The 13,713-nt window shown below is 38.7% G+C and overlaps 1 protein-coding gene across 1 annotated transcript in view; it reads left to right on the top strand.

The window, feature by feature from the left end:
- Positions 1 to 13,713, top strand: part of LOC101857353 (apolipophorins) — a gene marked incomplete at its 5' end in the record, with an annotated part of 90,122 nt that overhangs the window by 31,936 nt on the left and 44,473 nt on the right. The window contains 8 exon segments of the mRNA XM_013086685.2: positions 154 to 336; positions 1,430 to 1,691; positions 2,211 to 2,358; positions 4,696 to 4,805; positions 6,360 to 6,534; positions 7,779 to 8,048; positions 9,970 to 10,240; positions 13,254 to 13,479. Of these exon segments, the coding sequence (XP_012942139.1) occupies positions 154 to 336; positions 1,430 to 1,691; positions 2,211 to 2,358; positions 4,696 to 4,805; positions 6,360 to 6,534; positions 7,779 to 8,048; positions 9,970 to 10,240; positions 13,254 to 13,479 (1,645 nt within the window).

Genomic DNA, 13,713 nt, shown 5'->3' with positions numbered 1-13,713 from the left:
ATTTAAATTTAAAAAATCAACCGATTTAAATCGACCTGATTTAAATCAACCCAACCCTGTTCCAAAGACCCTGAAAAGAAAAATGTTTGTAAGTGTTATTGGTGTGAACAATTGTTAACTATATATTTTATATATATACGTCAATCTATTCAGTGCTGCTGTTCAGCTGTCCGGTTTGATGAGTGTGGAAGCGGGAGCGGCCCGGTCAGGACTGCGAATGACCACTACCCTGCACACTACCAGTGCCACCACAGGTAGCTTGGATTTGACCAATGGTCAGGTGGTCTCGGTAGACTTTGACACTCCTGTGGAGAAAATGGAGCTTCTTGATGTCAAGTAAGGACTACTTTGAAGTATTTGTGAAGCGTACTGACAAAATGAGTTACTTCTCGGATTTGATCTCCATGGAAATAGATACATCACGCTTATAGGTTAAGTTTTTACAATTTATGGAAGTATGAAATAATGAAAGTCATGATATACTTAAAGAATGTGGCATCAATTAATGCAAAACCAAAAAATTTGACCCTAGTGTCGAATTTGGGCCAATATCTCCATTTGTAGATTGCGAGAAGTAACTCATTTTGTCAGCATGCCTCACATTGGAGTTTTTGTTTTTCCTTATATAAGTGAATAATTCTGCTTTATCCTTAAAGCATGGTGTGTGTGAGTGTGTGCATGCATGCGTGTGGGCGTGTATTCTAGATGTTTGCTCGTGCACCCATAGTGGTTTGTCAGTGGATGTATGTGTTTGTGATTTCTTTTTGAGTTTTTGTTTGCTTATATGAATAGGGTGATTCGTCCAATATTTAGCTTATACTTATGAGGAATGAATGAGAGTAAGGAGAAATAGAAAAAGGCAGGGAGCTAGAATTGGAGAAACGGACAAAGCAGTTTCTTACTATAGTATAGATTTAGCTTATGATCAATGTAAAATCAAAAGTTCTTTGTTCTGTACCATTATATAAGATCAAAGTTGCTGCCATTGTATACTTTCTGTAAAAAATAATTACCGATATATGGAAGTGATCTGTGTTTAGTTGTATCAGTGTATTTATTTTCATGTATTGGCTCTACCTTCTTTTCATTTGTCTTCTGTGGCCTCACATTTGAACCAAGTGCTCTGCCTTTGAAATAACTTATTTGTGTTCAGCAGAACTTTAAACACACATGCAAAAAAAACAAACAACACAAAGCATTTTTGTTCATTTACTTATTTACTTTATCCTTCCTCTTATACCATCTTGGGCGTTGAGAGGAGAAAGAGCTTTCGGTCTCTGGCAAGCTGGATGGCTGGCTGGTTGGGATGTGTCCTTCACACCCTCGATCCAGGTCTTCCTTTGTCTTCTTCTTGCCATGAACCCTGATATTCTTTTGCTGTACGCTTTAGACTGGCAAGCTGGTGAGGTGCCATACGTTTTTGTTTCAGGTCGGAATTCTTCATCCTTCACACTGAAGCAGAAAAGAGTGTTGAGATGAAACAGAACAGCCTCGTGAGTAAGCGTACATGCTCTCCCGACATGCTGCTGAAGGTCACCGGCTACGAGGTGTGCGGAGAGTTTTCTTTCATGAGGCCGGCCACGCCAGAGACCAGTCCCTATTTCCCCCTTACTGGGCCCGTGAAGTTGAGCCTGACCTTGGACAAGAAAGATGCGCCGAGTGGGTTTAAGCTTGTGGCAAAACAAGTTCAGGTGATATTTTTGTTTTTTTTGTTTTAGTAAGAGTTTTATGGCACTTGCAACACAATTAGATCATGTAAGTGCAGAAAGTTAGAGGCATTTTAGAGAGTAACATACAAAGAAAAAAGGGAGAGGTAATAATGACAGATGTTTGATAAGACAGAAGAAACAAACCACACCAGAGTGCCAGCTAACCACCCACTTTTGTTTCTGTATTAGATAAATGCCTTAGCGGTCACTAATATTTCATTTTGACATTTAGCCCCACTGGGAAGAGCAAAATAGGAGTAAAAGTAAGAGCAAACACTCTACTTCAAAGTAAGTATAATGTGTGTACTTTAGAGTGAAGATGTTTGTTTATGTGTGTCATTTCACTAATAGAAGAACACACCTGCTGCTGAGTGGGGTATCTTGTCTGTTTTGTATAAATACTGTAAAAGTTGTGATATTTGCACCTTTGATCTTCTTACAACATATGTTAATGCAACTCTATGGTGTTTTAAAAAAAATTATCGTCTGATATTTTTGCAGAATACCGACACCTCTGAGTTCCACTTGTTAGTAGACACCCCGAGGTCGAATCAGGACAGAAAACTTACTGTTGACTACTTTCTCGACCAGCGTGCCAAGTCGCTGGAAGCAGAACTTGCCACCCCGTGGAAGAAAATGTTGGTTAAAGGTAACAAGGACATCAAAACCACCTTATGCGTAATTGATTTTTAACCCTATCTGTACGCCTAGGGGTCATTTTGTACCCCTGGGGTTATATTCTTCACATTTTAGAATACTTCTAGTTCAAAGATCTGTTTGAAACTTTCAGTACTTCTCAAAAAATCATTTTGACAAACTGCTATGCAAAGCGTACGGATCAGTTCAACGACTAAATTTCCTCTTTGAAACTGGTGGCACAGAGTTCCCAATGTCGTATGGATGCGATAGTAAAACACGACGTACAGATAGGGTTAAACAGATGCCTATTTGAGAGTACTGCGTTTCATTTATCAAGTTGTTTTCCTGTGTCTTATTAGAATATTATGATGATGAGAAAAATAATAATAATAATAGCTTGCATTTATATAGCACTCTTATCCCATAGAGGTGTATAAGCTCTGAGTGCTTTGCATCAATCACATGATCACCGAAAAGTAATAATTCATTCTCTCAAGATAAAATATTTCACAGTTACAAGAAAAACCCGTTCAACCACATAAAGAATTATCACAGCCATACATTAATTATATGCATGACAATGTCATCACCGTAGTTTGTCTTCCTTACTTATTTATTTATGGTTGAAATTGTCCAAGATGGCAACTCAATCATTGTTGAAGAGAAAGTGGTTGTACGGGTGATTGTTTAGGTCAGCCTTGCTGTTATAGCAAGTTTGACTGTATATATTGCAAAGGTTGATATTTTGGGAACAAGCAAATAGCTAATTAGTTGTTATCATTTTGGAAAATAACATTTTTGTATCTCCCTGGTTTGAATCCCGTTTGTGTCGTACGTGAACTTCGAACTGCAGTTGGTAAAAGAGTTTTCATCGCTTTTTAGTCTTCTGCCTCAGTTTTTTGAGGGATAGATATGAAAGTGAAAGCTAGGTTCCCCTTTCTTTTGAACTACATTTTTTTTAGAAAAGGGTTGTTTTAACTCATTCGCTACTCATTATTTTCGGCTTGTAGACGAATTTTTTTCGGGAGGGCAAAATGAGATGATGACTAGTGGGCAGTTAAAAGGTCTTTGGGGTCACAAATTCAAATAAATACCAACGTATTATATACCAATATTTTCAGTATGGTTTGTAGAATACATCTGTAATGTTTATTTATGTATTTTTCAACTTTGGTTCCTGTAAGAGGCGATTATGCAACGCGATTTTGATTGGATGCAGATAAAATTTGAAATAAAAAATTAATAATCTTTTGTGAAACTCAAAAGATATGTTCGCACCTAGTCAAATGATGCATCAATATAACCATAAATGAATATAGAACTGGAAAATATTGAAAAGTTTGCTGTTATTTACATACATTCCATAATATTTGTACATTTGGATCAAAACATCCGATATTGAAAAAATTTTTAAAAAAATTTATAATCTTGAAAAACGAAAAAAAAACCCACAAATAGAAAAAAACCCACTCGTATCTTATATGGAATTATTCAGAATTGCATTTGGAATAAGCCTATACATGTCTTGAGTGGCACTTTTTGTGTAATTTCATCAAGAAGTAGTGATTTTGGTGAGGAAAAAATATTTTGACAATGTAAATCTAGACCTAGATCTAGCACTAAAAAATATTGATTTCTCAATAACAGTGCATTGGCAATATGAGTCCAATCGTATCAATATTATAAAAAAGAGTCCAACATTTCTTTAGTGGGCAAAATAATGATAGATTTTGTTGTATAAAATTACTAAGACTGGTGTCCGGGCTATGATTTTGGCATCGCGATAAAACAAAGTCGAATAAACTACGAAATCGCGTTTCAAAACTGAATTTAAATTTCTGATGTTCAGTGGAAATGCTTGACCCGGAAGTCAACCTTATATTTTGACCTTTATTTTAACATGGATATGTGGATTGGAAGAGAATCTAAGCTAAAATTGAAGATCGGTTCTCGAGCTGCCGGGGGCGGCTTAGCGTACTGATGGCACTTTAGCCGTGCCGCCCCCAACGGCTCGGCGTAGCGAATGAGTTAAGTCTGTCAGTTTTTTAATGCTGGCACAATGACTGTGAAATAATTTCTTTGCCTAGTGTAAACCTTTGAACCCGTAGTTACTAGTCAATGTCTACATCTAGTTAACTGGGTTGTTTTTTTTAATGAGAAGACGTGTCAGGATGGATATATGCAAGGAGGAAAGTGTTCAAAGGCTTAAAACATTTTTGTTCAGAAATATGAATGTTCCACAAAATTAAGTTCACCTACCTTTTAGGCCTATATAATTATAGTTCATTTCTGGCTTTGGTCCTTTGAAGTTGATCCCATTTTAAAGGTATATTTTTGTGTGAAATAGGAGCATACACAGTCGGAGATGACACACGCCTTCTTTCAGCCTCTGTGGTGGTTGATGGACGCGAATATGAACTGCTCACGCAGTTAGACAAGGATGCAAAAGGGTCAAAGGTAAAGCATCTTCCCTCTTTTTTTAGATTTTTTTTTTTATAGTAGAGGGTTTTACGGCACTCACAACTGCATAAGGTCATATGAGCGCCAAGGGGTGGGTGTCAACAGAGAAGTCTTTACAGGGAATCAGACTTATTCTGCTCACCTCTCTAGCTTGAACAGCACAAGCAGGTCTGCTTCGACTATCAAAGCACCCCGGAAATAGCAGGTCACAAGAGAGTGACAAACATACAAAAGAAGTGGAGGAAAAATGACAATAGTAAGGATTAGGAAAGAAAAAACAGCAGTTCTCTGTTGTAGATCAGGCACAGTTATGAGCGTGACATGAATCAGCCCATTTACAATTCTACTGTGCTTGAACGAGAAATGTCCCCCCTTTGGGAATGGCCTAAAGACACTACAGTCAGTGGCACTGCCCCGGGGCGGCTTTTTTAGATTGAAACGAACACCTCATCGCTTTGCCCAAGATTGTTCTTTTACTGTTGGATATGTGAGGCAGCGTGGTGGAATCAGGCTCTCGTCAAAATAATCAAAGTAAACAAACTTGCATTTTTCCACAGGTTTGTGAATTTTTTTCAAATTCTTGTTTTAAGGCTCAACACCTTTCATGCCCTTTAAAGAACTCATTTCTGTATGGCTTTTTCTGAAAAGCGTTGATTAAAGGCACAAAAAATGTAAATTTTCAGCTACCACGGACTCTTAAGCCAAGGAAATAACTAATCTTTGGCGGCCATTTTCTCACTAATTTTACCTCTGAAAACAGGTGACCCCCATCTCCTTCATTCTCAAATATCTCGACTAGTATTCAAGATAAATGGATATTTTTTTCACCAAATAAAGACAAATGAACAAGCTTTAAGATGATACCAATAACTCTACATGCCGAAAAATTGACGAGAGCCTGATTCCACCACGCTGCAAGCCTGGTACTGTAACAGTAAAGTTGGAAAGTATTTGTAGAAGAAAGAAGTCATGGTAGTTTATCACTTCTTGTTTTTTTCTCTTCTTAGAGCTTTAATAATTTCTACTAATGGCCCTGAATGTGTCAACTGCAATTTTTCAAGCTTGGAGTGAAGTTTGAAGATTAAATACCTTGAGGAGAATGCTTTGTCATCTCTGGATAAATATAGTCATTCATTCTATACAAATTGGGTGTTGAAATCTTTCTTGAAAAAATTTTTCTTGAGTGTTTCAAATACGTCTTTGCAGAGTATCTGTGCTTGTTTTTGAAACAAATTGTCAGGATAATTAAAGTACTCTCCTGAAAATAAAATTATTATGAAATTAAAATTTGCGATAGGTGTAAACCTCCAGGTGTGAGTGGGTTTGTTTCAGATAAAACCATTGTCTCAAAATAATGCAGGTGGGTGGTTGGCGGGTACCCTGGTGTGGTTTGCTCCTTCTTTCCTATAAAAAATCTATCGTCTCTATCTCCCCTCCTTCTTTTTTAGAGTGTGTTACTCTCTTGTAACGCCTCTAATCTTCGGCACTTATATGACCGTATTGTGTTGCAAGTGCCATAAAACTCTTACTAATACAAACAAACTAATGCAGGTCAAATGGACACCAACTTTCAAGCTGAGTAGGCCTCAAGACTCCAAGATACTGGCTAAGGTCCCTGTCCAGTTTAAAGTGACCGGCTCTGTAGAGGTGGACAAGAAATACCAGGACGTGTCTGCTGATATCACTATCAATTCTGGTCTGAAACCCGACCCCATTCAATTGAAAGGTAGGTTCACATTAGTGGTGCTTATCTTCAAACATACTTATTCAGAGAGAAAGTTGTAATTTAACTCTTTAGCCGTGCAATTTAAAATCACATTTCCACGTAATTCTCTCATGTTTGTGGAAATGCGACCCGACATATTACATTTTTAAAACCGCTTTTTTCGTGTCAAACTGATCAATAAAGCATTACCCAGATGTAAAATTGATTTATCTTTGATTTCCGGGTCAAACTAAAGGCTTGTTAGCTCGTACTTTTTTGTATTCGGCCCGTACCATAATGTAATAATAACTTCACGACGGACGGTGGTACCGTCCAGCCATGGTTACGGACCTCGACTACCGGACGCTGCCACTGTCCAGACATGGTTAAAGAGTTATGTACTGCTGCTTTCATAAGCGTGATCAACTTGTGAAGCCCCTGATTTTTGTGTTTTGTGTGAACATTTGTGTCATTTCGTGGTAGAATCTGGTGCTCATCAATTTTCTTTTTCTTTTTTTTTCTTTTTTTTCTTATAGAGGGTTTTGCAGTGCTCGCAACTGCATAAGGTCATATGAGCGCCAATTTCCTGTTTACTGACTTCCAAAGCTTGAGTGTCCTTGGAAACTGTAAATTTTCACTTTTTGTGCCTTTGATGAACATTTTTGGGAATCCACACAGAAATGTGTTTTTAAATGAACGTAAAATGTAAAAAGAGAAAAAAATAGATAAAAATTGCCCAACAATTCTGAAAATGCGGGTTTCTTTGATTCATTATTTTGATGAGAGCTCTAATTTCACTGTGATGACACATTTGTATTTTTGTTCAAATCGGTAACCTTGCAGTGTTTTTCGTTTATTGTATACTAAAGCACGATATTAAAATTGTTCTCGCACCTCTGAAATAGAGACCTTGGAAAAGACAGAACTGAATATGAATGCACTGAAGTTTTACATATATTTTTTTTCACATTTCCTATTGAAGACTCCGTCTGTGAGGTAAAAGCAACCCTACGGTTTATAAAACTGTTCTGACTGCTCTTTTTTTCCTCTCTGTTACTGTAATTGGAAATGTGACGTTAAAGATAAAAAAAAGTTACTTTATTGTTCTTTTGAGTCCTTTGGTTGTTTTGCCAGCCTTGAAACCAAGAAACTTCATCCAGAGGCAAATGGACAACTCTGTAGTTTGCAATACGATAACCTCATAGTGTTCTGACCCTATTGTGGAACGTGCTTGAGGTGTTTTTTTGTTTTTATTTTTCCTACAGGAAACTACATCAACAAAGAGAAACAGAAAACCCTGTTTGGAAGTGTAAAACTGGGAGTGAAAGACACATATTCCGGAACACTCCAGCTTCTGAATGTAGGCGGGAAACAGGCGAAATCTTTGAAACTGCAACCCACAATATTGTTCTCCTCTCCGGAGGCTCGTCTGTTCTTGCTCTCCGGCTCTGTGGACCATAAAAAGGATAAGATAACAAAGGGAAATCTGCAAGTTACCATGGACAATATTCTGAAGAAGCCAGCTGTCCTTGAATGTAAGTTTCCAACTATTGCGATGGAATTAAAACATGTTAATGCTGTTTTGGACATAATATGTTGACAAGTCAATGCTGGAGCCATTGTTTTTGTCCTTGTTGTTGTGTTCAGTGGTTTGTCAGCAAGTTTATTCAGTTTTTGGAAAAATTTGTACAGAAACTGAAATCTGGATATTGTCGACCTTGTGATTAGACCAGCGATCCCTTAAATCATTTTAAAAATCTGTACTTGACAAAATCGATAGTAAATTATTCATTTCATATACAAAAACTGGTCTGAATGCTCCTAAAATGTGGCGTCAATAGCTTAGTGGTTAGGGTACCGGACTCGTAATCGTGAGGTTGCGGGTTCGGGGGTTCGAGCCGCTGGCCCAACGTTGTGTCCTTGGGGAAAGGCACTTTACACGAATTTTCCTCACTTCACCCAGGTGGGAATGGGTACCCAGCCATAGACCGCGAAAGATCTTGTCAGTATGTTAGTGTTTTAGCGCCTATAAATGGCTGCTTGCATTGTATGCTTCCCTGAAAGTTGAGATTGTTTCAGAATGTTATCAGGTCTGCTGGGGTAATAGTATAGATTGTGAAGCGCATACAGTTTGCTGTTGAGCAGGGATTTTCGTTATACAAAGGCTATCTATTATTATTATTAAAATATAAATGATAAAGTGGAACAACCTGCAAGCCATCAGACTGCTGCATAATGAAACAAAATGTGTTGTTTGCTTCTCTTGTGAAATTTGCTCAACTTAGGCTAGCCAGTCTTGTAACAAGGGCAACGATACATTGATTTAATTAGCGAAGAGGAGTTCTTATAATTCGACGTTCTATGTACGACAGCATCAAATATCTTCAAAAATACAGCGTCGTGTCACAGTGACTCCAAGTTGCCATAGAGCTTATTTCTAAGGGGCACTGGCTTTGGCCATGTGGCAGCTTTGGTTCTGTCTTGTGTTGGGGATCTCTTTAAGCTGATGTTCTGTAATCGTGGATCTTATGTTGCATGGGAACGTCTTCTTTAATAAAGCTAGAACTTAGTTTCAGATACAAAATATACATGCATTCATCCATTTGCTCTGCTGTTGTGAGTCTTAAAAAGTACAATGTGTGGGTGGTTGGCGGGTGCTCTGGTGTGGTTTGCTTCTTCTTTCCTATCAAACATCTGTCGTCCTTATCTCCCTTTCTTCTTTTTTATGTTTGTTACTCTCTTGTAACACCTCTAATCTTCTGGCGCTCATATGACCGTATGCTTTTGCGAGCGCCGTCAAACCTCTACTAAAACTTTTTTAAAAAGTACAATATAGTTCTCATCGCTTTAGCTTGTAGAAGCTATCAAGCTGATTATGGTCAGGGAATTGCTTGCTGCTTCCTTTCTCTCTTGAAATTCAACCTGTCGGAGGAATCTGAGTGGTGATGTCTGTGATGTCTTTAGGGCATTTACAGTAGTCTCCGCCTAAAATCCCACCGCTTACGATCCCGGTTTTAAGATCCCACTGTTTTAAGAAAACATAGTTTTTGCTATACAAAAGTCACCCCTAAGATCCCGCTCTGATTCACTCTGAAGGTCTACATTCGACTACTTTAAAATTTTTGGGTGGTTAGCGGGTGCTTTGGTGAGGTCTGCTTCTTCTTTCCTATCAAACATCTATCGTCCTTATCTCCCCTCCTTTTTTATGTTTGTTACTCTCTTGTAACACCTCTAATCTTCTGGCGCTCATATTACCTTATGCAGTTGCGAGCGCCATAAAACCTCTACTAAAAAACAAACTTTAAAATTTCAACAGCATGGTTTCAGACTCTGGTATGTTTATATTCAATAACAGAAAACCATTTAATATACCTTATCTGCTTTTAGGACAGGCTATTCTTTTTCAAAGGACATGTCGCTAAACAAACATTTTTTGTTGTCGTTGGTTTTGTTCAGTCAAGGTCACCAAGCAGAAGAAGACACGCTCTGATAAATATAAGGGAACTGGAAAGGTGACATCTGACATCATCTCAATGAAAGCTCGTGGTACCATGACCACACAGTCGGGTGAGGCCATCAAGAAAGGCTCCCTTTTGAATGGAAAAATGACGGTGGACTACAATTTCCATGTCCTCAAGAACAAATCTATGAGGAAAAACCATGTGGTTTTCAGCACCAAGGTCTACGACCGCAGCACCAAGGCCCTGAGGAAATATGATGTCAACCTGTAAGTGACTACAGTGGAACTCTGATTCAACGAGGTCGCCGGGCCTGACCTGAAATCTCGTTGAATCCGAGTGTTCGTTATAGCAAACACGAGGTTTTGTGTAGATAATAACAGGCACTGAGCAAGTAATGATAAAGCTGTCCCCTTGGTTTTATGCACCCCGCATAATTTAGCAAAATCTGATAATTTTTTGCATAATTTCTATTATTTTCCTTTATCATTCTTTGTAAAAATTAACAGAATCGCATAATTTCACATTTTTGGGCTCAGTTTGCATAATATCAGAATTTTTCTTGCATTAAACGACGGGGACAGATAAAGAGAAGTCACAAGTTGTGCCTGAAATGCCTGCATATTATGAGCTGTGTAAAAAAAAAAAAAGACCCGATTCGTTCAAATGCACCTGCCTTTGTCATCTCTATTGTTTACCAAAAAGTTGTGTTGCTGTGTAGAGCCTAGCATAACGGCAACTTTTGATTTCATAGACCAGCGCACAATTCATTACGTAGGTCTACGTCAGGACTAGATCTAGCTTATCATTGTAATACTGATCAGTTGCCGAGGGGGAAAAAAGACTGTGACGTGTTTGTATCAGTAACTGTGACGTTCAATGCCCGGACCGCTAGTGCGCCCCCCCCCCTCCCCAACACACACACACAGTCACACGTGTGCAGGCCGCCCATCCGACCCCGACACACGCCAGAGTAGACTCGTGCGCTAGCCAACAACGCATGTGTTGGTATGAAAAAAGGCCGCTGATTGGTCGCATGCAATTGACTAAGTGAATAATGGTTCACAATGCAGTTGCAATGGATGGTTTCCGGGAATAGATAAGTTCGTTCTGGGAGAAAAATGAGCGAAGCCACGTCTGCGTGGGCTGTTCACCCTGGAAATGGCCTCGTTGAATCCGAACTTGCTGATTTAAGTGCTCATTGAATCCGGGTTATTTTTATTGATTTTAAAGAAGAAAAAAAAACGGGGATATCTATCTCATCTCGTTGAATCCGAGTTCTGTTGAATCCGAGCTCATTAAATCCGAGTTCCACTTTATTTGTTTGGACCTGTCACGTGTACATTCGTTAATCAGCTGAGAATTTGACCCGATCTGATAGTTGTTGGAGGGAAGTTCTCTTTAATCAAATGTTAACTCATTCAATGCTGAGTGCTCCAGCTGTGAACTCCCCTCATATACTGGACAGTTTTTTTTTATAGCAACATGAAATTAGGTCTACCCAGGAAAATCAATAAAAACTAGCGGGTTCAGTGGCTATTCGAGCAGAAAAAATGTCTCCTTGACCTTTCCCATATGCGTCACGTTTAGTTCAAATAACTTGGTTTGGATTAGATAGAGTAATTTTTTTCTGTAAAGATGGCGAGGCAGAATACGAGAATATTTGACACTAGTATGTTGGCGGGGCCCAGGTTTCGCGAGTATTCTCATCCTTAGCACTGAATGAGTTAACTCTATAAGCTCTGAGTTTTTTCCACCGTTTCGCGGAGTATTTTTTCTACAGTCACCTAAACCTAGTGCACTATGTCTCATTAAAACCTCAGAAGCTTGCCTCTAACTTCTAAATATGATTTATAAACAAAGGCTTAGTCATTACTAAAAAACTTGATTCGGGAATAGTTCCGAAAAACAAGCAAAAACTAGCACTAAATAAAACGAAACAGTTGTCACTAGTACTGGACGCTCCCAGTTTCCGATGGGGTACAAAGAGTTAAGAAGGGAAAAAAAAAAGAAAAGAAACTACAGTCAAATTGTCCAAGATGGCCACTTATTGTGGAGGAGAAAAGTGCTTGTCTTAGACAGTTGGACCTTTTGGAAAGTGTAATTATAATATGGCAACTAGGCTAGAGGGCGACCGAGAAAGACCTGGATAGATGGAGTCAGGGAAACATTAACCACCCACAGCATCCCCCTGACCCAAGCTCTCTGGCTGGTGGCGGAGAGACGTCTCTTTCTTCCCACGACACCCAAAAGGGTATAAGCAGCGGATAAAAGTAAAAGTAAAGTAATTATAGTATAGATAAATATGCAAGGGCAGGACTGGGAAGTGGCTCTCTGTACAGGTCTTGGACTGGTCGCTGTTGGAGCAAGATCGACTGTAGTTTCAAAGTTCAGGAAAATAATATTGTGGCTCAGGAATAGTAATTTTTCTATAATATGAGGTTGTGTGAGCCTGTGTATGTGAGGGGGTTGTCTATAACTGAGCTCTTTGACTTTTTTTTGGGGGGGTAACTTGAAATCGGTGGAAGGCAAACTTTTATATTGCTGGGCTAAGGGGAGCTACTTAAATGACCATACAGTGTTAAAAGGGATGTGAAGTCCATGCAATACTACACTGGATATTCTTCACAAATGTTTCTTTTTAGCTCGTTGTTTTAAATTTAAAAAAATGAAAGTTCTAATAAAACATAAGCTACCTTAAAAAGGGAATTGGAAAATTGAAGAGATGGGGGATGATGCTAGTGGAGTTTTTCTTAGTGCGTGTAGGATGGGGGGAGGAGAATGTCACTTATAGCTTTACGATATTTTTGCCGTAACTTTTTATTGCTCTACTGAAATATCAATTTGAAATAGTTGTAAGTGAAAATGTTATCTGTGAAGATGGAACCTTTCATCTTAAGACCAATCTGCCCTAAGCTGACAAAACACCTTTTTTCATTTTTGGCATCAAGTTTTTTATTTGCTAAATTGATCGCCTGATCTGAAACTGTGACTAGTTTTGCAATAAATTAGAATTCAAATTTTGGAAGAACGCCCTTTTTGAATGGTCATGCTGACGGAATGGAATGCCTTTTTGTATCGAGATAGCTGAATAAGGAAAAGGCATTTTGTCAGCCTGTGGCAGCAATGTACATCCCTTGGAGATAAGATGACCATGCTTCATATCGTTCAGTAGCGTTCAGTTGATTTTTTTTCTTTTTAGCCAAAATAGGTGTTATGTGACATCATGGATGCAGATAACACTCAACATGACATGGTTTCTTTTTTGCTTTTTAACCTTAGGAACATGGACAACAAGAAATATCCAGAAGGGAGTTTTGTCACCAACACCGAACTGAGTCACAAAGCAACATTATCCAAAGTCATGTTCAGCATGACGCAAGGAGCCAAGGCACAGCTTCTCAAAGATAAGAGCAAAATGACCACCCTGGGCGCCACTCTTTATCACATCATTGACCCGGAGTCTGCTGATATCAGATATGACCTGCAAGTCATACATCCACCAAAGGTGAATGGATGAACAATGTTCTAGTTGTATTAAATGGTTCTTATCTTTTACCAAGTGAGACTGAATAATTGAAAGATTGAGACTCAAAGTGACTTCCAATGATAACTGTTTTGATAGATTGCATGTATGCAGCTCACACCCCTTCTTGAAAGTAAGTACTATGCGCTTGACAGTTAATTATTTTGCGGGTTCGGGGGTTTGGGCCGCAGGCCCGACGTTGTGTCCTTGGGAAAG

This window comes from Aplysia californica, unplaced genomic scaffold (genome assembly GCF_000002075.1).
Source record: "Aplysia californica isolate F4 #8 unplaced genomic scaffold, AplCal3.0 scaffold00492, whole genome shotgun sequence".
NCBI lineage: Eukaryota > Metazoa > Mollusca > Gastropoda > Aplysiida > Aplysiidae > Aplysia > Aplysia californica.
Note: the sequence above shows the minus strand (reverse complement) of the source record. Positions and strands in the feature narration are given on the sequence as shown.